This window comes from Neoarius graeffei, chromosome 28 (genome assembly GCF_027579695.1).
Source record: "Neoarius graeffei isolate fNeoGra1 chromosome 28, fNeoGra1.pri, whole genome shotgun sequence".
Taxonomy (NCBI): Eukaryota; Metazoa; Chordata; class Actinopteri; order Siluriformes; family Ariidae; genus Neoarius; species Neoarius graeffei.
In genome coordinates, this window is record NC_083596.1 from 19596765 (window position 1) to 19622254 (window position 25490).

At 41.5% G+C, this 25490-nt stretch overlaps 1 protein-coding gene across 5 annotated transcripts in view; it reads right to left on the bottom strand.

The window, feature by feature from the left end:
- The window catches only part of camkk1a (calcium/calmodulin-dependent protein kinase kinase 1, alpha a), a 314395-nt gene that overhangs the window by 165902 nt on the left and 123003 nt on the right, over positions 1-25490 (bottom strand). For all 5 annotated transcript variants that reach the window (XM_060912105.1, XM_060912109.1, XM_060912106.1 and 2 more), the window contains one exon: positions 22733-23147. In XM_060912105.1, coding sequence (XP_060768088.1) covers positions 22733-23059 — 327 coding nt within the window. In that variant the 5' untranslated portion in view covers positions 23060-23147. The remainder of the gene's footprint in view (positions 1-22732; positions 23148-25490) is intronic.

Consider the following 25490-nt stretch of genomic DNA (forward strand, 5'->3'; position numbering starts at 1 on the left):
ACAGTGACGTTGTCCAATGACGACGTCAGCTAGAACTCAGCACTGCGTTTCCTCGTTCCTCAATGTTTACACAGCACCGGATCAGATACGAACTGGGTTGAATACGTGGGCCCTGGCGGATTCAAGTTGCTCCGCCTGTGGAGTCATTTCTCGGCGTTTTAATGTGCACGGACAGTGCATCCGCGACGAAAATGAGACGGATACGGTCTAATGTAAACACCACCTAAGAAGGGAAGAAACTTGTCCACTAATTAACTTTTGATGAGACACACCTGCTAATTGAAAAGCATTCCAGGTGACTACCTCATGAAGCTGGTGAAGATAATATGTAGTGGAAGTTCATTATGTCTAACTGTTTAAGTATTTTTAAGTTCGTTTCTTAGACAAGGATTTTAAGCTCGTTACCTTGACAGTTTCAGCGTGAATCTTCCGCCTTCCTCAGAACTGTCCACTAATGCCAATTGAAAAGCATTCCAGGTGACTACCTCATGAAGCTGGTGAAGATAATGCTAACAGTGTGCAAAGTGTCATCAAGGTAAACGCTGGCTACACTCACTCACTATCCGGTTTAACGTCATGTAAACAAGACCAGTGTGTTGGACGCTGCACGGCAAGTCCGTGATTCCTTCTTCCAGAAGTCCTTGTCTAAAGCATCATTGGGTGTAAGCAGGGCTTTGAACCGGTTCAAGGAACGAAAACGAAAACCGGGAACTTTTTCTATTTCACATGGAACAGAAACGAAACCAGAAACTTTATTATTTTTTATGTTCCGGAACAGAAACGCTTATTAAAAATAATGGTAACCGGTTAATACCGGTTTTTATTTCGTTCCTCAAAGTTTCTGTAGCCTACAAATAGTCATTCTTCTCCTGCGCAAGTTTCTATGACCCGCTGGGGTTCACTTCCTGTGTGACGTTCGCTGATTGAATGGAGAGAGCGGGAAGGTGGACTACTAGTGAGTAATTGCATTACTGAGTGTCTGAGCAAAGAAGAGCCTGAACGATGCAACCTCCCTATTGGCTGTTTGTAAAAATGTATCAATTGTTGCCCTTCTCACGGGAATCATCGCGGGCTCGAGAGACGAGACCTGACGAGTTAGTTCGTTGGTAGCAGAACAAAATGTCTGGACACAAATCAGGTTTTCAGAAAAGGAAAGAAAATAAACGGAGGGTCGAAAATACAAAAAAGGAGGCAGAAAATGCAAAACGAGTTTTAAGGTAGGACAAATGGTTACTTTTCTGAGGCAGCCCGCCGTGGCTGCAGGCTTTCAGTTGTGTCATTGAATGGTTACTTTTCTGAGGCAGCCCGCCGTGGCTGCCTGCAGGCTTATTTATTATAGCCCATTTAGTTAAAATAGTTGATATAAAATGTTTATAGTTATAGTTATGTGATGGTTGTCCTGATTTAGACGCTTTTTTTTTTGGGGGGGGGGGGGGGGGGGGGGGTTGCGCGATGTTGCACCCGGGTCCAGATTAGGGCAGAACCGGCCCTGGCTACATTTCAGGTGTAGTTTGTTTTATGTATGTATGTACTTGCATAGATGTGTACTTGGTCTTCCAATATGGCGCCTAACAAAATCTCGCGGCGCGGTGACATCATGCGGTAGCCCTCTATAGGGCCTGACTAGCCTTTGGTAACACACTAAACGAATTCTCTTTCATTTTTGGCACTTTTTCTGTTTGTGTAGATGGGAAGACATACTGAGAATCCAAATCGCCAACATTTGAAATAATAATTGTTTTGAATTATTTCTTGTCTTATTTAATGAAGGTTGTAATAGAATTAGCCTACATTTGGCTTAAGCTGGATGAGACAGAGACATAATTTTATAGCCATTTGTTAAACAGCTGACAGGGAACGTAATTAACCGTTCCGGGAACGAAATTTTTTTGTTCTAACCGGTTCGGGAACGTCTATTTAATGGTGGAACCCCAAACCGGAAACGTTAAAATTCCGTTTCTGTTCGGAACGAACCAATAGGAAAAAAATTCCGGTTCAAAGCCCTGGGTGTAAGACACCACTTCTTGAGGTCCTGGTTGACCAGGTCTTGCAGGGGAGGCCTTTTTTCCTTGATCCATCCACCTGCTGGGACATGACCCTTCCAATACAAGAGGTGTTCCAACAGACATGGCGCCTACAGTGGTTTGGCCTATATCAAAGGTTGGCATCAAGCTCCACCAGGCCAAGTCTCTGACGAAGACAGCTAGAGCTGACCACCTCATTGGGCTTCACACTCACATCCATCTCAGCATTGCTCTCTCGTTCCTCTCCAGGTGCTTCACGTCCACGCTTCTCAGAGGCCAACTCTCACTAGCGTACAGCATAGCACTCCTTACACAGCAGCTGTAGATGTGGCCACTAGTACGGAAAGTAAGACTCCGGCATGACAAGAGGGGGAGCAATTCCCTGAATTTTCCCCAGGCTGCTCTGGTTCTCGTGACCGTGGCTAGCTCACATCCTCCACCAAGGCATAAGGTGTCACCAAGGTAACAAAGAGTCAACTGTGGTTGGTAGAAGAGAGCAACTGGACTTGCTTGAAGATTCTTGAAAACGTTTCACCTCTCATCCGAAAGGCTTCCTCAGTTCTGTCTGACTCTGTTCAGTGATGGCCGTTCCAGGTTGACAAAAATGAACGATCCTCTCTGGCTAAAATGTCTGCCAGTTTTCTGGAAGTCCTCTCATACTCCCGCACCAGTCGAAGGGATCTCATCCCAAAGTGCGTAGAAACATATCTGTGAAGATTCTCAGTCATCCAGGTACATAGTAATCTGTGGTTGGTAAAAGAGAGCAACTGGACTTGCTTGAAAAGTCTTGAAAACGTTAACTGCATCTAGGACATGTTCACCATGGCTACTTTGAAGAATCTAAAACATGGAACATTTTGTTTTTACCACATCATTCCATACATGTTCCAGATGTTATTTCATAGCCGTGATGTCTTCAGTATTGTTCTACGATGTAGAAAATAGTTCAAATACAGAAAAACCTATGAAAGAGTAGAGGTGTACACAGTTTTGACTAATACTGTCGATTTTTTAGCATTAGTTTCACCATCATCACTCCTGCATGTTCTGAAATACAAGTCCGATTCTTATTTAAATGGCTACTTTTACCCGAGTCATTATTGTTTAAAGCAGGACTCCCGTTACCGCGGTAAGGTTTTGCGCTGCTCTCTCCACTGCCTGCTTCAGTAATTAAAGTATAATTATATTCAGTTTTCTAGATTTTTTGAGTGCAGACGGGGGGAAAGCAAACAAAAAGTGAGACGATAGAGAGGGAGGATGGGGTGGGGTGAGATGAGACTATTCTCTTGAGATGCTCAGCAGACACTACACTCAAACCCAGACAGTTTCACACATCTATAATGTATTTATCATGTGGATTATGAGCGAACATGGAATACACATAAGCGTGCAGCGGATTCAGTAGAGCAGAGTAAAGGTATTTTTATATTCACTGCTAGAGAACTACATGGCCAGACAGAGCTAGAACACTAGCACATGCTCAGCGAGACCAGCACTGCAGTAAAGCCACACACGCACACACACACACACACACACACACACACACACACCCTGGCACAGTCTATCAGCCAACCCTGTCAGAAGTAAACCTGCCCATCCATCTACTGAGTATTTCTTATTCAAGACACGAAAGTGCTGAGGTAGTCTCTCTCTCTCTCTCTCTCTCTCTCTCTCTCACACACACACGACACAAATACAGAAGTGAAGCCTTTTTCATGATACATGTCATACAGCAATGATATATACCGAGGTAACAAAAAAAAAAAACCTTTCATATCTAATAAGTTACGTACTTTAACACAATACTGATATAATATGTAGTCGTGTGTTGCAAAACACTGAAATAACCACTGGAAGCAATTTAAGGCTGATATTACACACAAACATGAACGTATTAATGAACTCCTAGTATTATCATGCTTTTCACAGTACAGTATTATCCCTTTAACGTCTACGGAAAGTTTATTTTAGCATGGAGGAGATACAGTGGTGCTTGAAAGTTTCTGAACCCTTTAGAATTTTCTATATTTCTGCGTAAATATGACCTAAAACAATTATCAGACTTTCACACAAGTCCTAAAAGTAGATAAAGAGAACTCAGTTAAACAAATGAGACAAAAATATTATACTTGGTCATTTATTTATTGAGGAAAATTATCCAATATTACATATCTGTGAGTGGCAAAAGTATGTGAACCTCTAGGATTAGCAGTTAATTTGAAGGTGAAATTACAGTCAGGTGTTTTCAATCAATGGGATGACAATCAGGTGTGAGTGGGCACCCTGTTTTATTTAAAGAACAGGGATCTATCAAAGTCTGATCTTCACAACACATGTTTGTGGAAGTGTATCATGGCACGAACAAAAGAGATTTCTGAGGACCTCAGAAAAAGCATTGTTGATGCTCATCAGGCTGGAAAAGTTTACAAAACCATCTCTAAAAAGAGTTTGGACTCCACCAATCCACAGTCAGACAGATTGTGTACAAATGGAGGAAATTCAAGACCATTGTTACCCTCCCCAGGAGTGGTCGACCAACAAAGATCACTCCAAGAGCAAGGTGTGTAATAGTCGGCAAGGTCATAAACTACACCAGGGTAACTTCTAAGCAACCGAAGGCCTCTCTCACATTGGCTAATGTTCATGTTCATGAGTCCACCATCAGGAGAACACTGAACAACAATGGTGTGCATGGCAGGGTTGCAAGGAGAACGCCACTGCTCTACAAAAAGAACATTGCTGCTCGTCTGCAGTTTGCTAAAGATCACGTGGACAAGCCAGAAGGCTATTGGAAAAATGTTTTGTGGATGGATGAGACCAAAATAGAACTTTTTGGTTTAAATGAGAAGCGTTATGTTTGGAGAAAGGAAAAACACTGCATTCCAGCATAAGAACCTTATCCCATCTGTGAAACATGGTGGTGGTAGTATCATGGTTTGGGTCTGTTTTGCTGCATCTGGACCAGAACGGCTTGCCATCATTGATGGAACAATGAATTATACCAGCGAATTCTAAAGGAAAATGTCAGGACATCAAGAGAAGGTGGGTCATGCAGCAAGACAACAACCCTAAACACACAAGGTGTTCTAGCAAAGAATGGTTAAAGAAGAATTAAGTTAATCTTTTGGAAAGGCCTAGTCAAAGTCCTGACCTTAATCCAATCGAAATGTTGTGGAAGGACCTGAAGCGAGCAGTTCATGTGAGGAAACCCACCAACATCCCAGAGTTGAAGCTGTTCTGTACGGAGGAACGGGCTAAAATTCCTCCAAGCCGGTGTGCAGGACTGATCAACAGTTACCGGAAACATTCAGTTGCAGTTATTGCTGCACAAGGGGGTCACACCAGATACTGAAAGCAAGGGTTCACATACTTTTACCACTCACAGATATGTAATATTGGATCATTTTCCTCAATAAATAAATGACCAAGTATAATATTTGTGTCTCATTTGTTTAACTGGGTTCTCTTTATCTACTTTTAGGACTTGTGTGAAAATCTGATGATGTTTTAGGTCATATTTATGCAGAAATATAGAAAATTCTAAAGGGTTCACAAACTTTCAAGCACCAATGTAGTGTCTTCATCTGAGAAATTTCATAATGAGCTGTAATGGTAGCAGATGACTGCTTGGTCAGCTTATCCTTCAAACTGTAACCGCAGTATAATCAATACAATATGATCAGATTGCCTGGATCTAGGACACACACAAAGAAACACTAACGTCGGAGTGAAGCGTGGTGTGTTTTCTCTGTTCGTGTGGTTTGTTTAGTCAAGTGAGAACAGTTTTCTGATGTGGCATTCATGACCGAATAAGAAGATATGGAAGGAATAACACACTCCAGACTGTGTAAGCTGGTGGGGAGGCCGAGGGTGCAGCACAACGCACAAGTGGAAAGCTGCAAACCCCCCCCCCAAAAGTGCATTATGTACCGGATAATGTATAGCGAGCAGCTCCAGGGTCCTGCATCATCCTGCCAGGGTTTATTTGCCAGGGTTTATTTCCCATTATTATATGGCACAAGCTACTTCCAGCAAAATTGTGCGCTCCGATTGGCTCCTTAGCAGGCAGAATTTCCCATAATACCTGTGGGCGATTACGGACTTTATTTCCAAGGCGCTGGGTTTCAGTCTTGCAAAAAAGCAAACAAAACCAAAAAAGTGTTGGCAGCCAAAACAAACCTCGCCCGGCAGTATTTATTTTATACAGTACCTACATGTTGATAATGATTATATTTCTCAATCATCAGCTGTCAGGTTATAGTCCTATGAAAATCCATGACGTTGAGTTTGACATTTCAAGGCCATTCAAGGTCAAAGGTCATGGTGCCAAATGAAAGCCCATATGGCACTTCATACAAGTTGATAATGCTAAATATCGGTCTACTATCAACCGTTTTCAAATTATAGCCCTCTGAAAATCCATGACCTTGAGTTTGACCCTTCAAGGTCACTCAAGGTCAAAGATCATGGTGCCAAATGAAAGGTCATATGGGAGTTCCTATATGCTCATAATAGTAAATATTTGCCTCTTGGCTAACGTTTTTGAGTTATAATGGAAAACGTTATTTTAACCGAAAGGTTGACCTTTCTGGTGACCTTCACCTTGACCTGATTACCCCCAAAATTGAATCAGGTAATCTATGAACCATTGCCCACCTACCCTGAAAATTTGAAGTCAATCGGTGCAACTGTGTAGATGCTAGATTGTTAACACACACACACACACACAAAACAAACAAGGTCAAAGGTGATGGTACCAAATGAAAGCCCATATATGACTTCCTATATGTTGATCATGGTAAACATCTCTATCTCTGAGTTAGAATGGAAAACAGGCAAATTTTAGCAATGACCTTGATCCCCACTGACATTTGACCCCCAACCGCTAAGAAAACTATGAGAGAGACCCCATCATGTAGCACATCAATGGAAGCAGAACTGAAAGATGAACATTTTGGAATTGGTTTGAAGTAAATATGATGAATAGGAAGGAAGATATCATGAAAAAAAAATCCTAATTTTGACCTTTTTGGTGACCTTGACCAGATGACCCTCAAAATGTTGGAGGTTCTATTTGAGACCAATGCCCATCTATCCTGAAGGTTTCATGAAGATTGGTCCAGCCGTTTTCCCGTAATGTTGCTAACAAAAAAGCAAAGGACCCCCACTGAAAACAATACCTCACCCCCTGGTGGACTCCGTCCTGGGCGAGGTAAAGAAAAAAAAAAAAAAAGATGAACTGGAAATCTAAATGGAATCAAAAACCGCTGAAACGCAAGAGACAAACAAACAAAAAAAGTCACGGAGTTATTCAAGAAATGAGCAACGAGGAGCATTCAGAAACCGCTAACAGAAATTCAGTTTTGAAACCGCTAGCTGTTTATTTTACATGCGCGACTCAATTGTGTTACAAATATGACGTGAGTGAAAGCAGCGTCACGCCTCGTTATAATGACCATCTATCTTAATCTTAGAAATAAAAAAGCCATATAATAAACTCATTAACCTCGCTTGCTTGGTCTTTACAGGAAAATATCAGACCGAGGTCTGATATTTTCTCGTAAAGACCAAGCAAGCGAGGTTAATAAGGATTTAATAATAAATGGCTGGTTGTACATTACTCCACTTACGACATGCCTACTTACTATTAAAAAACAAACAAAACAAACACCCACAATAATTTGACACCTAATATTGATTTAAAATGATTTTATTGCTTCTGCTGATGACGTGGTCGATAGCAACAGTCTGTTACACAGAAATAATACTCGTAGTAACTCTTATTTAAGCTCCTTTCTCATTTTATTGTGTACACTACATACATGGCCTGTGTTTTTTCCTTTTTTTATTTAATTACTTATATACTGTGTGTGTGTGTGTGTGTGTGTGTGTGTGTGTGTATATATATATATATATATATATATATATATATATATAAATATAAATAAGTGCTGTCAAGCGATTAAAATATTTAATCACGATTAATGTCGCGACTGTCATAGTTAACTCGCGATTAATCGCAATTTAATCGCACATTTTTGTCACATGAAAAACCATTGTAAATTCTCTTATCAGCATAAAAAAGTGAATGGGCTTGCTTTGTACCAATGTTTTTTTTTTTTTTATTGCAGAGCATAACACTACGGAGCCGTAGAGGGGACATGGTGAATAAAAAAATAAAGCGTGGGAACGACTTAAAAGGCGTGTGCACGAGATATTAATGCGCGCGCACGAGTTATAACCCGTGCGCACGCTTTGCGTTAAGGCGTGCGCTCGGGTAATTAAAAGTGAGGGGACGAGTTACTACAGCTTCGTATAACACATCTTGTCACAGCCACTGCAAAGTCGGGCTGGAGCCGCCGATGGGAAAACGAAACCTAAGCCGAGCACCGTGGCTCTTCGTCCCGAGGCGCGGGGCTAGCGCGCCCTGCCCGCGCTGGTTCTTTGGGGGGAGGGCAGAGGACTCTGGCTGTGCGGGACGTGACATTACAGTCTAGCTGCTATCGTTTTTCTAAGCAAAGTCTCTGTTCTGTTCCAAGTTCCTGGCAGTTTCAAAAGCTTATGAAAAACCTACATCATGTCACAGAGCGTTAATCTCGCGATAAAAAAAAATTATCGCCGTTAAAATTGAGTCAAGTTAACGCGATAATAACGCGATATTTTTGACAGCACTTATATATATATATATATATATATATATATATATATATATATATATATATATACACACACACACACACACAGACACACGTGCATCTCAAAAAATTAGAATATTGTGAAAAAGTTCAATATTTTCCATCAGTTATTTAAGAAAGTGAAAATGTTATATATTATAGACTCATTACACATAAACTAAAATGTTTCAAGCATTTTTCTATTTTAATCAGTATGGCATACAGTACAAAAACATAAAAAAAACCCTCAAAATATTAGAATATTTCATTTCGAGTTTGAGTAAAACAGTATGAACACAGTGTATCTCTCGGTCTAGTTCAGTACACACAACCACAATCATGGGGAAGACTGCTGACTTGACTGTTGTCCAGAAGATGATCACTGATGCCCTCCACAAGGAGGGTAAGCCACAAAAGGTCATTGCTGAAAAGGGTGGCTGGAAAAGGTGCACAAGCAACAGGGATGGCCGCAGTCTTGAGAGGATTGTCAAGAAAAGTTGATTCAAGAACTTGGGAGAGCTTCACAAGGAGTGGACTGAGGCTGGTGTCAGTGTATCAAGACCCATCACGAACAGACATCTTCAAGAAAGGGGATCCAACTTTCGCATTCCTAATATCAAGCTACTCCTGAGCCAGAGACAATGTCAGAAGTGTCTTATCTGGGCTAAGGAGAGAAAGAAATGGACTGTTGCTCAGTGGTCCAAAGTCCTCTTTTCAGATGAAAGTACATTTTGCATTTAATTTGGAAATCACAGTTCTAGAGTCTGGAGGAAGAGTGGAGAGGCATGGAATCCAAGGTGTTTGAAGCCCAGTGTGAAGTTTCCACAGTCTGTGATGATTTGGGGTGCCATGTCATCTGCTGGTGTTGGTCCACTGTATTTTATCAAGTCCAAAGTCAACACAGCCATCTACCAGGAGATTTTGGAGCACTTCATGCTCCCATCTGCTGACGAGCTTTTTGGAGATGCTGATTTCCTTTTCCAGCAGGACTTAGCACCTACCCACAGTGCCAAAACTACTACCAAATGGTTTGCTGACCATGATATTACTGTGTTTGATTGGCCAGCCAACTTGCCTGACCCGAACCCCATAGAGAATCTATGGGGTATTGTCAAGAGGAAGATGAGAAACACCCGACCCAAAAATACAGATACGCTGAAGGCCACTATCAAAGCAACCTGGGCTTCAATAACACCTCAGCAGTGCCACAGACTGATCACCTCCATGCCACACCGCATTGATACAGTAATTCATGGTAAAGGAGCCCCAACCAAGTATTGAGTGTATAAATGAATATACTTTTCAGAAGTTGGACATTTCTGTATTGTAAATCCTTTTTTTGATTGATCTTAGGGAATATTCTAATAATTTGAGATACTGGATTTCTGATTTTCATGAGCTATAAGCCATAATCATCAAAATTAAAACAAAAAAGGCTTTAAATATTTCACTTTACATGTAAAGAATATAGAATATATGAAAGTTTACCTTTTTGAATTAAATTATGAAAAAAGGAACTTTTTCATGGTATTCAAATTTGAGATGCACTAGTATGTGTGTGTATACACACACACACACACACACTTTTATTGCACTCTTTTTTTTTGTTGTTGTTGTTCCTGTCTATTCCTGACCCTTTTCTATCTGTAGGCTGCTGGAACATGCAAATTTCCCCACCGAGGGATGAATAAAAGTTTTATCTGATCTTAAATAACAGACTGTAGAACGCCATAACTGGCCAATCAGAATTGAGTATTCATGTATGATAATGTTGTATCCAGCACAGTCTGGAGTGTGTGTTATTCCACTTATACCACAGCAATTTGCCAATTATTTACAATGTTTAACTTATTAATAAACGACACATCACTCTTTTTAAAGGTTTATAGTTCGAGTTAATGTTGTGGAATGTCCAAGAGAGAAAAAAAAAAAAGTTTTTTCCTGTTTCCACTGATGTTATAGCAGCGATAAACAGTTACTCTCTCAATTTGATTGTTCTTTCGCTCTCCCTCTCGCATTGATTTCGCTCTCTTTCATTCCATTCAAATATGTGCTCTCTCTCTCTACTTCTCCCTCAATTTGACTGCTCTCTCTATCCATCCATCCCTCTCTCTCTCACACACACTCGATTTGATTGCTCTTTCTCTCTCTCAATTTGATTGCTCTCTGTCCATCCATCTCTCTCTCCCTCACACACACTTGATTTCTCTCCTTCACTCCATTCAAATGTGCACTCACTCTCTCCTTCAATTTGATTGCTCTCTCCATCCATCTCTCTCTCCCATTCAATTACTCTCTCACACACTTTGATTTTTCTTTCACTCCATTCAAATGTGCATTCTCTCATTCAATTTAATTGTTCTCTCTATCCATCTCCATACCTCCCTCTCCCTCGATTTGATTGTTCTTTGTCTCTCTCACTCCGTTCAAATGTGCTCTCTCACTCACCATCTCTCTACTACTCTTTCAATTTGATTGCTCTCTATCCATCCATCTCTCTCTCTCTCTCTCTCCCATTCAATTACTCTCTCACACACATACACTCGATTTGATTTCTCCCTTTCACTCCATTCAAATGTGCACTCTCTTTCTATTTGACTGCACTCTCTCGCTCTCACACATACGATCTGATTTCTTTCACTCCATTCAAATGTGCACTCTCATTCGATTTGACTGCACTCTCTCGCTTTCACACATACGATCTGATTTCTTTCACTCCATTCAAATGTGCACTCTCTTTCTATTTGACTGCACTCTCTCGCTTTCACACATACGATCTGATTTCTTTCACTCCATTCAAATGTGCACTCTCTTTCATTCGATTTGACTGCACTCTCTCGCTCTCACACATACAATCTGATTTCTTTCACTCCATTCAAATGTGCACCCTCTCTCTCATTCAATTTGACTGCACTCTCTCACACACATCTGATTTCTCTCTTTCACTCCATTCAAATGTACACTCTCATTCGATTTGATTGTGCTCTCTTTCAATTTAATTGCTCTATCCATCCCTCTACTTCTCTCTCTCTTTGATTGTTCTCTCTCTCTCCCTCCATTTGAATGCACTCGCTCTCTCTACCTCTCTCTCATTTGATTTGCTTTCTCTCTCTCCCTGAGAAAATGAAAAGGTGTAACGGACAATGAAAGTACTTACAATCGGGACTCATTCCATAAATGTTAAATAAATCGGTCCTAACAAAAAGTTTTACCCTCTGAATTGTTATACGAATTACTTTGCTAAGCAACAAAACGTTTTTAAATCGGTTTATTATTAGTCTTAGATTATGTTGAGAGTAAAAAGCTCCTGTGTTTGAGCTTTCACTATATAGCAACTATAACGTATTGGAACGAGTGCATTCATATTAACGTCATTCATGTTACGTGTGGAACTACCTGTGCTGTTACACAAACCCACTACACACCTCCTGACCAGTCAGATTAATTACAGTAGATACATCGAGGATTTCTGAGCTGGACTTTATTGATGACAATATGCATAATGTTTCGTAATACAGACCATGCATTGTGTTATGCCTGCATCACGGTAACAATGGTACCTACCGGTAATCATGGTTTTCATTTATTTAGGGTCAGATTTTACCCCTGAACTGTTCCCGAGACATCCAAGACGACGACAGATATATACAGTACGTAAGGAGGAAACAAATTCTGTATAGCAAAGAACAGGTATTTGATATCTTGTGTATTAAAATAAATCAATGAATGAGAACGTTTGAAAAAAGTACTGTAGGAAGTGCATGTGGATTAAAGTGTGCAAAGGCGATGAAGATGGAGAAAGTGAGCCAATGGACAGAACGAGGGATCAAGAGAACAGACTCACATAATGGCATTAAAGATCAAGTAGCTTGACCTCAACGTGTCACTCACCCACAGCGAAAGCCCTGACAGTGTATAAACAGCCTTTGAAGTGAAAATGAAAAGAGACGCAAAGTGAGACAGTGAATATCCTCTACTGTAATGCCTGGCCAGAGCCGTGATGGTACAGACTGGCACAAGAAGACATGAATAAGACGACAAATAAACGACTACATTCGCATTGCGCAACCATTTTTTTCCCTTCCTTTAAATGCGACATATTTCATTTTCAGCACTCTATGGATACAACAATCCAATATTCTCAAATCAGACCCGAGCCGCTTTTATATACAGTCATGGATCGGATATATATATATATATATATATATATATATATATATATATATATATATTTATTATGCACCCTTTTTTTTCATACAAACTTTGTTATAGATTTCTATTTTATGACTTCTACATTATCGAGCCAGGACAAAAACATTTTAGGGTCCAAACGTTCGTTTTTCAGCACAAAATTAAATGTTCCGGGGGGGGGGGGGGGGGGGGGGGGGGGGGTGTTTGTATCTGAGCAGCGCATTACATAGAGCACTTTTCAGATTAAAAAAAGAAACATAATGAAGGCTGCTGAGTTTTGGTGCAAAATTAAGAAGCGAGTGTGACAAAATGTCCAGAAGAACTGTGGCTGGTTCTGCAAGATGCTCAGTAAAACCTACAGCTCATTTCCGCATAAAACTGCACTAATAATAATAATAATAATTATTATATATATATATTTTTTAGATTTTTTGGGGGGGCTTTTTGCACCTTTATTGGATAGGACAGTGTAGAGACAGGAAATGAGCGGGAGAGAGAGACGGGGAGGGATCGGGAAATGATCTCGGGCCGGAATCGAACCCGGGTCCCCGGATTTATGGTATGGCGCCTTATCCACCTGAGCCACGACGCCCCCAATAATAATTTTTTGACTTATCGTGCATGTGTTACATTGAATATGCTCACACATGCATTAAAGGAGATATTAATAAAATATAATTAGCCTGTTTTACGCCCAGGTCAAACGGCGCACCCCACAGGGGCCGAACCCAGCGCAAATGAACCCAAATAATAAGTTTTGCTCCCTTGCATTTGGCCCAGCCCATGCAAATCACGGCGCCCGACCCGGGCTTACAATACATTAATAAATAACTAAAAATATTACACAGGCGGGAGCGGCACGGTGGTGTAGTGGTTAGCGCTGTCGCCTCACAGCAAGAAGGTCCTGGGTTCGAGCCCCGTGGCCGACGAGGGCCTTTCTGTGCGGAGTTTGCATGTTCTCCCCGTGTCCGCGTGGGTTTCCTCCGGGTGCTCCGGTTTCCCCCACAGTCCAAAGACATGCAGGTTAGGTTAACTGGTGACTCTAAATTGACCGTAGGTGTGAATGTGAGTGTGAATGGTTGTCTGTGTCTATGTGTCAGCCCTGTGATGACCTGGCGACTTGTCCAGGGTGTACCCCGCCTTTCGCCCGTAGTCAGCTGGGATCGGCTCCAGCTTGCCCACGACCCTGTAGAACAGGATAAGCGGCTACAAACAGGCTTGTAGTACTCAAGTCAGACTCGTGAAGTCAGACTCGTGCCCTAATTTTAAGGACTCGTGACTTGACTTGGACTCGTGCATTAACTGCATTAGGACTCGTAAATTGGAGACGAGGACTCGGATTTTCTTTTTTTTTTTTGTAACATGCCATAATAATTCGGCATAAGATATTTATATCTACATTAATTTTGTACTAATTTCGTGCAAGTGTGTCACACCTGCGTGCCTTGGAGCGTGCATCAGATAGACCCTCTGGCGCGCTCCGGACAGCTTGCGTGCCAAGTGGACTCTCATGCGCGCCATAAACGACTCACACCTGCACAGGATTAAAGTGAAATCAGCACGCCAATATAAAAACTGTGAAAACACACTTACTTTGCAAAGTATTGAGTTGCATTGCTGACACATTACCGAGCCTTATTTCCTTGTTTGGTTTCCTGAGCCCTGATTACCTGTTTCTTGTCTTTGATTCTGCCGAGTCTACGATAGCCTGTTTGTGCCTCACTCGACCTATTGCCTGTTTCACTGTTTACACCCAAGACTTGTGCGCAGTACTGTGTGTATATCTCAGATAAATGGCTGAGTGATATGAGTAACAAAAAAGTCAGATCGCAATTCACGTGGGTTTCCCCCAAAACGCATGTGCAGATTGCTGCCGTTTTCATCATTCAGTGTCGGCAGCACGGCAAAACAGCAATGGAGGACGGCAAAACTCTATTCAGGAGAAGGATGGAGAAGTTGGGGATTGGAAATAACATTGGAAATGGAGCAGAATTCGAAACAATTTTTTGAAGAAATGGCAAAACAAGGAGGAACAAGACTTAATTATACGTCTTATAACTCTCAATATGCATTAATAACACAACCGATAATAACATACATGTCAACCTATACGGAATGTCCGTATTTTATACGGATTTGATTCAATAAACGTAGTATACGGGCGTATAAATAAAGTGATACGGATTCTTTAAAAAAACTTCAATATTTATTTAGAGCTATAATCAATTCCCACGATGATAAAAGAGCGTATAACATTTACAAACGTACTGTACACCACAGACTGCCAGTAAAGAGTCTTATGAAATTGCGCGTTATCTTGTGGTAGCAAGACTTCGTTCCACTTTTGATCATGCGCACACCGCATTGCGAGAATCCCGCCAACCGGGAAGTCATAGACATATAAACATAGATGTCGCATTCTGCGTAGAATCATACGTCATCCTCGCCGCCATATTGGATGTGGCAAAGTGGAGATTCTTCAACCGTCTCTGGTATAGCGTCTAGACAGTAGCCGAGAATAAAGATGCCTCATTCATGTGCTGCGTTTAACTGTACCAACAGGTTTGCCGTCCAAACGAGATCACATGGGATTACCTTTCACAGGTGAGACTGGAAAAATACTTTTCATTGTATTTGGTCATTATAACTTAATTTTACGAACAGATTTTCCTGACTTTGTGGCTAATATGAAGTCTCGCGCATAATAGCCGCTCGGTGAAACCTGTCTCCAAACAACGAAGTATTTCCTTTGTAACTACGCTGATAACACTGTGTTTTTGTCAAACATTGGAGCTTTGTATTCATTCTGAAGGTTTATTGTTATTGAATAAAAAGTAACTGGGATATCTCATTGTTAATTATCATTCAAATTTTAGGTCACTTATTTTAATTTGCATCTTATACGGATTTTATAAGGGAAATACGGATTTTGGAGGTTGGTTATACAGGTTTGATTGACCAAAGGTTGACATGTATGTAATAATAAGGTTCGTCAAGACTGAATAAATATGCAAAAACAGGCACTTATGTCAACAGCTACCCATCTGGTCTTTTCTCGCCTTCTCAGCCTCATGTACAGCTGACCAGGTGTTTGAAAGCCTCCAGAGAAAACTGTGACACAGGCTCGGGATACTAGTGCATTCATTTGTTGCTTCTATTATGATGGATTGTCTCACAAATACGATGTTTTCGGTAATTTGTGTTGCATGCCTGCGAATCATTCAAAGATTGATATTGATGTGCGCATACGGGGAGTTTCAGGGAGCAGATGCAGTCACATGAAAGACAGAATTGGGTCAGATTTGGCAGTTACGAATGCGAGTTGTCAAAACAGACAGATCCAAGATGATGAGGGGAAAAAAAAAAAAACCCCGCTTGGATGTGAAAATAACCAAAGAGTCCATTTCAGTTCAGTTTCACACAATTCAATAGGTCTCGCAGTAACACACTGATCTCACTGCATCATGTGATGACATTAAAATGGAAAAAAAAAAAAAATTGGAAAATGAGCTTTACACTACGTTCAGACTGCAACCTGAAACGACCCATATCCGATTTGTTGTGAAATCCGATTTTTTGGTTAGGTCATTCACATCACCAATTATGGACCCTTTTCACGTGACGTCACGACAAACGCGGCCGCCATTTTGGACATTTACCACAGCCAGCATTGAGGAACGGCAGCAAAGGAAGTGTTTATTTTCAGCAAGACTTCCATCATGCCAATATGTTGTTGTGCACCTGGATGTAGTAACCATCAACAAACAAGGCAAGGGTTATCATTTTATCAGATCCCGGTAGATGCTGACCGACGGAGAAGATGGATAGCGGCATACCAACGCTTGTGTAGTGACCACTTTGTTGGAGGTAAGACAAATAAAATTAGCCAGAAAAGGCATTACATTGCTGTTAACATTCCATTCTAGTTTACTGTAATTATGATCTGGCAGCTATTTACACCGGATCCAGTGTAAATAGCCGCCGGAGCCAACGTCCGAGGTTCCGGCGCGCGCTCGCTCGCGGCCCGGCCGGAGCCGGCGGCCGCGGAGCCGGCGCGCGCGCGCTCGCGGCCCGGCCGGACGTTGGCTCCGGCAGCTATTTACACTGGATCCGGTGTAAATAGCTGCCAGATCATAATTACAGTAAACTAGTAAATACAGTTTTCTGCATCTTACTCCTTTTTCTTTTATGTTTGTCGCCTTCCTCGCATTCAAACCGATTTGAGCCGAAGTCCACTACATGTCCAAAATGGCGGTCGCGTTTACGAAGGTCACGTGACTGAAAAGGGTCCATATGAGACTTGTATGCGATCTCCAATATGAACGGAAAACGACCCAAAAGCGTCCCGCATGCGCAAATTGACACGTAATAAGCACATCTACGTAATACGTAAAAAAAAAAAAAAAGCGCACTCTTTTGAAATGAAAACGTGTAGCCTGGTAACGAGGGTTGACTCCTAAATGTCTCTGTAATTTCTATATAAGTGCACTACATGTTACTAGGAAGTAATGGATTTTTAAACTCTATATAGTGCACTCGAGCTTCAGTAGGCAGTCATTTGGGATACGGCCGCTGTATTACCAAAGTCTTAATTCAGGCTTAATAATTTGCACATATTTATTTCGTCATATTAATAAACTTTTTCTACATTTTTATAAATATTTATTTTAGTGCTGTCAAGCGATTAAAATATTTAATTGCGATTAATGTCGCGACAGTCATAGTTAACTCGCGATTAATCGCAATTTAATCGCACATTTTTGTCACATAAAAAAACATTGTAATTCTCTTATCAGCATAAAAAAGTGAATGGGCTTGTTTTGTACCAATGTTTTTTTTTTTTACTGCAAAGCATAACACGTCTTGACACAGCCACTGCAAAGTGAAACCTAAGCCGAGCACCGGCGCGGGGCTAGCAAGAGAACCGTGAGTGAAGTGATCTACTGTTTGAGTTAGTCTACAACTAAAGAGAGACAGGTTACACAGTGACGGTAGGCTTGACATGCTTGATTATAATATAAAGTACACTATTATATTAAGTTTAAGTTGTTCGTTGATAAATATTGCATTGAATCTGATCTTTACTGTTTCAGCTCACTTAACACATTTTGTACTTTTTACACTTTCTGCCTGTTGATGCGTCGCGCTGTCCAATCAGAGGCGGCCAAATTTGCATATTACAGGAAGGATTTCTGGGATAGCATTGAGTTTACAGTTCAGAGGGATCTGGCTTCTTTAGACGCCGTCTTCTTAAAACTGAATAAATATTTAAAAAGAGCCAAATGAGCCAGTCTTTTGAACGGCTCTTTTCAAAGAACGGATCACAAAGATGTGGATCCCATCAAAGAGCCATAAATCCCATCTCTACTAGCGCGCCCTGCCCGCGCTGGTTCTTGGGGGGGGGGGACTACAGTCTAGCTGCTATCGGTTTTCTAACCAAAGTCTCTGTTCCAAGTTCCTGGCAGTTTCAAAAGCTTATGAAAAACCTACATCATGCCACAGAGCGTTAATCTCGCGATAAAAAAATTATCGCCACTAAAATTGAGTCAAGTTAACGCGTTAATAACGTGACATTTTTGACAGCACTAATTTATTTAGATTGTTTATAGCCAGCTGAATTCTGCAACTTCTCTCAGCGCTGGCTCAAGGTGCATAAACACCAGTGCAGTTTGCGATGGAGATGAGGCGAGACCTGGCGATGTGGTTTTTGTGGCGGCGGCGGAACTCGCACAATAATCTGATTAATGTGGGCAGCAGACTAATGAGACCGAAGGTGTCAAATTACTGGAAATTTCCAGAACAATCTTATAATCTTGTAATACAGGATGGTTTAAGTTATAAATCAGTTATAGAAACTGTTTTATTTAATCAGGCTAACAGATCAACATCCAGGTCCCTACCAAATCCACCATTAGCTTGATCAATTCTATAAAAGTCTATTTAAATTCTGAAAACTGTACAAATGTTGTTGTTTTCCACCAAAGAGGCGGGATTAGCCAACGCAGAATAGTGACGTTTGTCTCTTGTTGATGACGTGTAGGTGGCATGAATGCGACCTGTCCGGTCAGACTGCAGTCGCATGTGAAAATATCGGATATGCATCGGAATTAGGACCACATATCCAAGCGGCCTGGGTCGCATGTGAAAAAAATCGGATCTGTGTCGTTCAGATTGTCAATAACAAATCGGATACAGGTCGCATATGGGCAAAAAAATCGGATATGGGTCGTTTCAGGGTGCAGTCTGAACGTAGTCTTCGTCTTTTTGGTTTATAGCAATGAATAAAACATTAAAAAGGAACACAAGTCAGTCAATATTAAATGATATGAACTTGTGCTGCATTTTTCCCCCCTTCAGATTCTTTCCTTTAGTTTTTTTTTGTTTTGTTTTTTTCCCGGATAATGAAGTATTCTGAATAAACTTGCACAGAAAGTCTTTCACACATAGATGTGTCAGTGTTGTTCAGATTTAATGGCCTCCCACAGATGATAAAACTGGCTGTCAAGTAGCGCTGCGAGGTGTTGCTCTTAACCGACAGATCTTAACAGCTTTTGGGTTCTAGCTTTCAAAATGATTCTCACTGTTTCTCAAGCCAAATACTGTCAAACTGACAGCAGCGTTGCTTTTGTGTGTCGTTTAACGTCAATCTTCAAAACTGCAAAATTGAACACGCATCATACAAACCAATACAAAGGGTTATCAGACCTCAGAAAACGTCCCATCTTCATACCTGATATGGAGGAAATCATAGGAATGTAGCATTTATCTGAAAATACAGTTATATCCAAGATATGGAGAAGCACTATGAAAGTGATTGTTATGAATATGATTTGTTAACACAGAGACTGACAAAACCTTTCTGTTCGGCCGTTTTATACAATGATCGTTCATTTGTGGGATAATAATTAACTGCAAATAAAATCGCACACTGGCCAAAAAGCGCGCGACGAGTGGATTCGTGAACGCGCTCATTAACACGTGTGCCGCTTGACCGTCTTGTCGAGGGCAGTAAATGAATCGGAGAAAAGAGACCATTTAAAACTTGACATAATGAATGGAAATAAGGAGGATCAGACCGAGACTACAGTAACCACAGTAACAACAACTCATCAGACCAACGGTCATACTGCCACTGCGCGGTCCCTCTGACAGAGAGAACAGGTAGAGAAAAAGACTGAGAAAGACAGACAGAGAACAGGTAGTGAAAAAGAGATTGAGAAAGACAGGCAGAGAGAGAGACAGGAAGAGAGAGAGAACAGGTAGAGAAAAAGAATGAGAAAGACAGACAGAGACGGAGAGAGAGACAGACACAGTGACAGTCAGACAAACACAAAGACAAAGAGAGAAACAGAGATGCACACAGACAGATGAAGTGACAGACAAGCACACACAGAGAGAGAGAGAGAGAGAGAGAGAGAGAACACGGCCAAAGAAAAACAGAGACAAAGATAGAGATGGTAAGACAGAGTGAAAGAGATAAAGAAAGATAGACAGACAGTGACAGAGAGAGAAACAAAGACAGAAGGAGTGAGAGACAGACAGACCAAGAAACAGAGAGAGAGAGAGAGAGAGAGAGAGAGAGAAACAGGCATAGATAAAAAGATGGAGGATGACACACAGAGATAAAGTGACACAGAGAAAGACAGACAGAGCAAAACAGAGATTGAGAGAGAGCCAAAGAAAAAGAGAGACAGACCGAGTGGGAGAGAGATGGACAGAAAGACAGAAATGGTAAGACAGAGTGAGAGAGACAGAGAGATACACAGAGAGAGAGAGAAAGCAGGCATAGATAAAGAGACAGAGAAAGATAAAGTGACAGTCAGACAAACACAGAGACAAAGAGAAAAACAGAGATGCACACGGACAGATGAAGTGACAGAGAGAGAGAGAGAGAGAGAGAGAGAGAGAGAGAGAGAGAACAAAGACAGACAAAGAGAGATGGTAAGACGGAGTGAAAGAGATAAAGAAAGATAGACACACAGTGACAGAGAGAGAAACAAAGACAGAAGGACTGAGAAACAGACAGACAGACACAGACCAAGAAACAGAGAGAGAGAAACAGGCATAGATACAGTAAAAAGATGGAGGATGACACACAGAGAGAAAGTGACACAGAGAAACAAACAGAGACAGAGCAAAACAGAGATGGATGGAGAGAGAGAGAGAGAGAGAGAGAGAGAGAGAGAGAGAGAGAGAGAGAGAGAGAGAAACAGCAAAAGAAAAAGACAGACAGACCAAGTGGGAGAGAGATGGACAGAAAGACAGAAATGGTAAGACAGAGTGAGAGAGACACAGAGTGAGTGAGAGAGAGCAAGCATAAATAAAGAGATGGAGAAAGATAAAGTGACAAACACAGAGAAACAGACAAACACAGAGAGAGTGAGAGAGAGAGGAAGCAATAGTTGGAGTTTTTTTGTTTAAAACAGAATAAAGTGTAGATTATTTTGTGGTCAGTTTTTTGCTCCCCTTTAATGTCCTGTGTAATCATTAATCCATGAGGAAATGGGTTCGATTCGCTCCTCTAACTGCGGTGCACAGACTTTCACACACACAGCTCGACACCCACATCCCGACCAGATCCAACAGCGCCAAAACTCACAGTGCACTGTTCAGTTCACTGTTTCATCAGCTGCTAAAAACTACTGACATTTCATCAAAAACGTTCTCAAACATGATCACATACAGTACGAGTCAAAAGTTTGTACACCCCTACTCATTCATAGGTGTGGGTTGTTGTTTTTTTTCTATTTTGACTATTCTCTATATTCTAGAACAATACTGAAAACATCACAAATGTGAAATAACATATGGAACACATGGAACTGTGGTAAACAAACAAACAAAAAAAAGTGTTTAAACAAATACGTTTCCTATTTTAGAGTCTTCAATTCAAAGTAGCCAGCGTTTACCTTGATGACGCTTTACACACTACTGGCATTATCTTCACCAGCCTCATGAGGGAGTCACCTGGAACGCTTTTCAATTAACAGGCGTGCCTCGTCAAAAGTTAATTAGTGGACAAGTTTCTTGCCTTCTTAATGCATTTGAGTAAACAGTAAATAGACAGTAAATAGCCCTATTCAACACCACAACTGTAGTAATCCATATCATGTCAAGAACCGCTCAACTAAGTAAAGAGAAACGACATTCATCATGACTAAGACATGAAGTGACTTTTAATAAATAAAAATAAAAGATGTAATTAGGAGGCGAGTCCAAACTTTTGACTGATACTGAATATTTTCAATAATGCGAGTAAAAAGGTTTGTTTGTATAACAAGTTGAGTATACTGGGTAACTAATGTATTAGGAGGATCCATGTTGGACCATCCATCCATCCATCCATCATCTGTAGCCGCTTATCCTGTTCTACAGGGTCGCAGGCAAGCTGGAGCCTATCCCAGCTGACTACAGGCGAAAGGCGGGGTACACCCTGGACGGTCAATTTAGAGTCACCAGTTAACCTAACCTGCATGTCTTTGGACTGTGGGGGAAACCGGAGCACCCGGAGGAAACCCACGCGGACACGGGGAGAACATGCAAACCCCGCACAGAAAGGCCCTCGCCAGCCACGGGGCTCGAACCCGGACCTTCTTGCTGTGAGGCGACAGCGCTAACCACTACACCACTGTGTCGCTCCCCCCGTGTCGGACTACATAAACAAAATGACACATTTGGCATTACAACGGTTTTAAAAATGAAGTAAAGCAATATCCTGATAGAGTTCATACAGCAGCTAAAAAAATAAAAAATAACTGAGCAATACATTCTCACAATCAAATGAAGCGAATCTGGATTCCTCATAAGCCTCACTAATTAAATCCAGACACACTCCTGACTCACCTGCGAGTCTGAAATGGACACCCGCTTGGACTCGATAGTTGGCCGTCGTGGAGCGCGGGGTGAAATGTGAGAGATGCGCTCGGCTCCGCCCCCTGCTGACAGGTATGTCCCTCTCTCCTGTAGTGACATCTTTCTGCCAGAGAGGTGTGGCCTTTGGTGTGGAGGCCTTTTATGCCCTGCCCCATTTCTCAGCCCGTGGTTGAAGGGGTCGGTTATGGTGATGGCAGCCATCTTGGCAGACAGAGGTGTTGGAGATGAAGAGGTGGACGAGGAGGAGTCAGGGTCGAGGTCTGGCCCCATGTAACCGGGGTCGCTGCTCATCGCCATGGAGACGAGGCTCAGGGAGGAGCTCAGAGGCTGAGTGGAAAGGGTTTGTGGGAGGGTTTCCTCAACCGCCCGCCCTCCAGCTCACCGTCTACAATCACAGAAGGAAGAGACATACATGCAGAAATGAGAATTTACACAAAATGTTGGCAAAAAAAAAAAATTTGTAAGTCAGGGGAAGAGAAAAAAATCAAATCTATGATTCATGGTAATGGACTCCTAGAACTAATGCGAGAACATTATTTCTCATCTCCTACATCACACTACAATATGAAATAATGTGTCCAAATAGTCCATTATGTAATGTATTATAGCTATAGAGGCACACTACTTTGTCATAACAGGTAGGAGAGTAATATGCAGTTTTGGAGCACAGCTTGTTACTAGGGACTTTCTGAAATGCACAACTTTTCCTTTTGGTGTATTCAGAAATGCACTGAAAATGTGTAAAATCATATCAAGGCAAATACAAAGAAGGAGGGAGAGAGAGAGAGAGAAAAACACAAAAACAGGACTTCATTATAAAGACCGATGCATGAAACATTGCAACATGTATTAGAGAACTAACAAGAATGCATACAAAATTTAAAAAATACTTCTTGTGACCTGACCGTGACATGCTGATGTATGATATAAACAATTTAAAGGGGAACTGAAGTCATTTTTAAACTTGCTTTATTTCTTAATTAGCGTGTTATTCAATTATGTTTTCGGTTTTAGTAACCTTATATCCTGACTCGTATTGGCAATTAAATATGATACTTATCGGCCTATTCGGTTTTTAGCCGTGTTGAATTTAGTTCGTTTGGTCCACGGCAGGCGTCGCTTATCCGCGCGATCTTCACGAGACTTGTGCGAGACTTCGAAACGTGAAGTGTCAGCCAGGTGTCAGTGCCGCCATTTTGAAAACTGTTTTCCCAAACGAAATATTGCACAAAAACGAGTTTAAATGATGATTACTGCTTACTTTTTTCAAACTTTCCTGATTGCTGTCAAAACAAACAAAACTTCAGGCTTGATTACGTCAGCATTCGAAAGAGGGCGCGCGCGTCTTTTGACAACGTTGGCAGATGTCGGTCACTTTGATTTCCGCTGTACGTTTTACTTCCGGGGGCGGCACGGTGGTGTAGTGGTTAGCGCTGTCGCCTCACAGCAAGAAGGTCCAGGTTCGAGCCTCGTGGCCGGCAAGGGCCTTTCTGTGCGGAGTTTGCATGTTCTCCCCGTGTCCGCGTGGGTTTCCTCCGGGTGCTCCGGTTTCCCCCACAGTCCAAAGACATGCAGGTTAGGTTAACTGGTGACTCTAAATTGACCGTAGGTGTGAATGTGAGTGTGAATGGTTGTCTGTGTCTATGTGTCAGCCCTGTGATGACCTGGCGACTTGTCCAGGGTGTACCCCGCCTTTCACCCGTAGTCAGCTGGGATAGGCTCCAGCTTGCCTGCGACCCTGTAGAACAGGATAAAGCAGCTAGAGATAATGAGATGAGATGTTTTACTTCCGTCCTACGATGTCTCGCACAGGTCTCAACGAATCTCGTTTACGGCCATCGCTTTGACATATGGACTGATATATTACAGAGCATATTTCAAACACTCAATTTGTTATAGCAGTGACAAAATAGAGATCAAAAATGCATTCCTGTATTTAATAAAATGAGAAATAGAATTTTAATGATTAAAAAAAATTGCCTTCAGTTCTCCTTGAAATCTACACTACACTGTCATGATATCTCATGTTATTCTATCCACATTCACTGTATATGAGCAATCACATTGCTCGGATTGGCTACTCTACTACTAGGCTATCAGCTCATATACCATGAGTAGAGAAAAACAAAAATGGTGGAGTGTTTTGCTGAACCAACCGAGGACGATATAACAATTCTACTCGAAAACAAAACCCCAAAATTTATCATCAAGTATTTAAAAGAAACAGAAATGGCTAAAAGAATATAGTTTCCCCCTCAAATATCTCCTGTTCCACACTCCAGCCCAATCAGTGGCGGTAATGCTACTTTAAGTTGGTTTACTAACCGCCAAAAATCCCTAAAGAAGAAGAAAACCCCCAAAAATAAAAAAAGCAACAAAATATGGAACAGAAGTAATTGATGGTAAGAACGTTTTTTTCCCCCCAAGAATTATCATCACGTTTTTCGCAAACTGCTACTATCATTTCGCCGGGTTGTTTACATTCTAAGTGGAAATGATTTTTCCGGACGTTTTATCAGCTCATGTACGACTCGATTTTGTAGAATAACTTAAATATTTACTTCAATTATATTATATTACGGGCGGCACGGTGGTGTAGTGGTTAGCGCTGTCGCCTCACAGCAAGAAGGTCCTGGGTTCGAGCCCCGTGGCCGGTGAGGGCCTTTCTGTGCGGAGTTTGCATGTTCTCCCCGTGTCCGCGTGGGTTTCCTCCGGGTGCTCTGGTTTC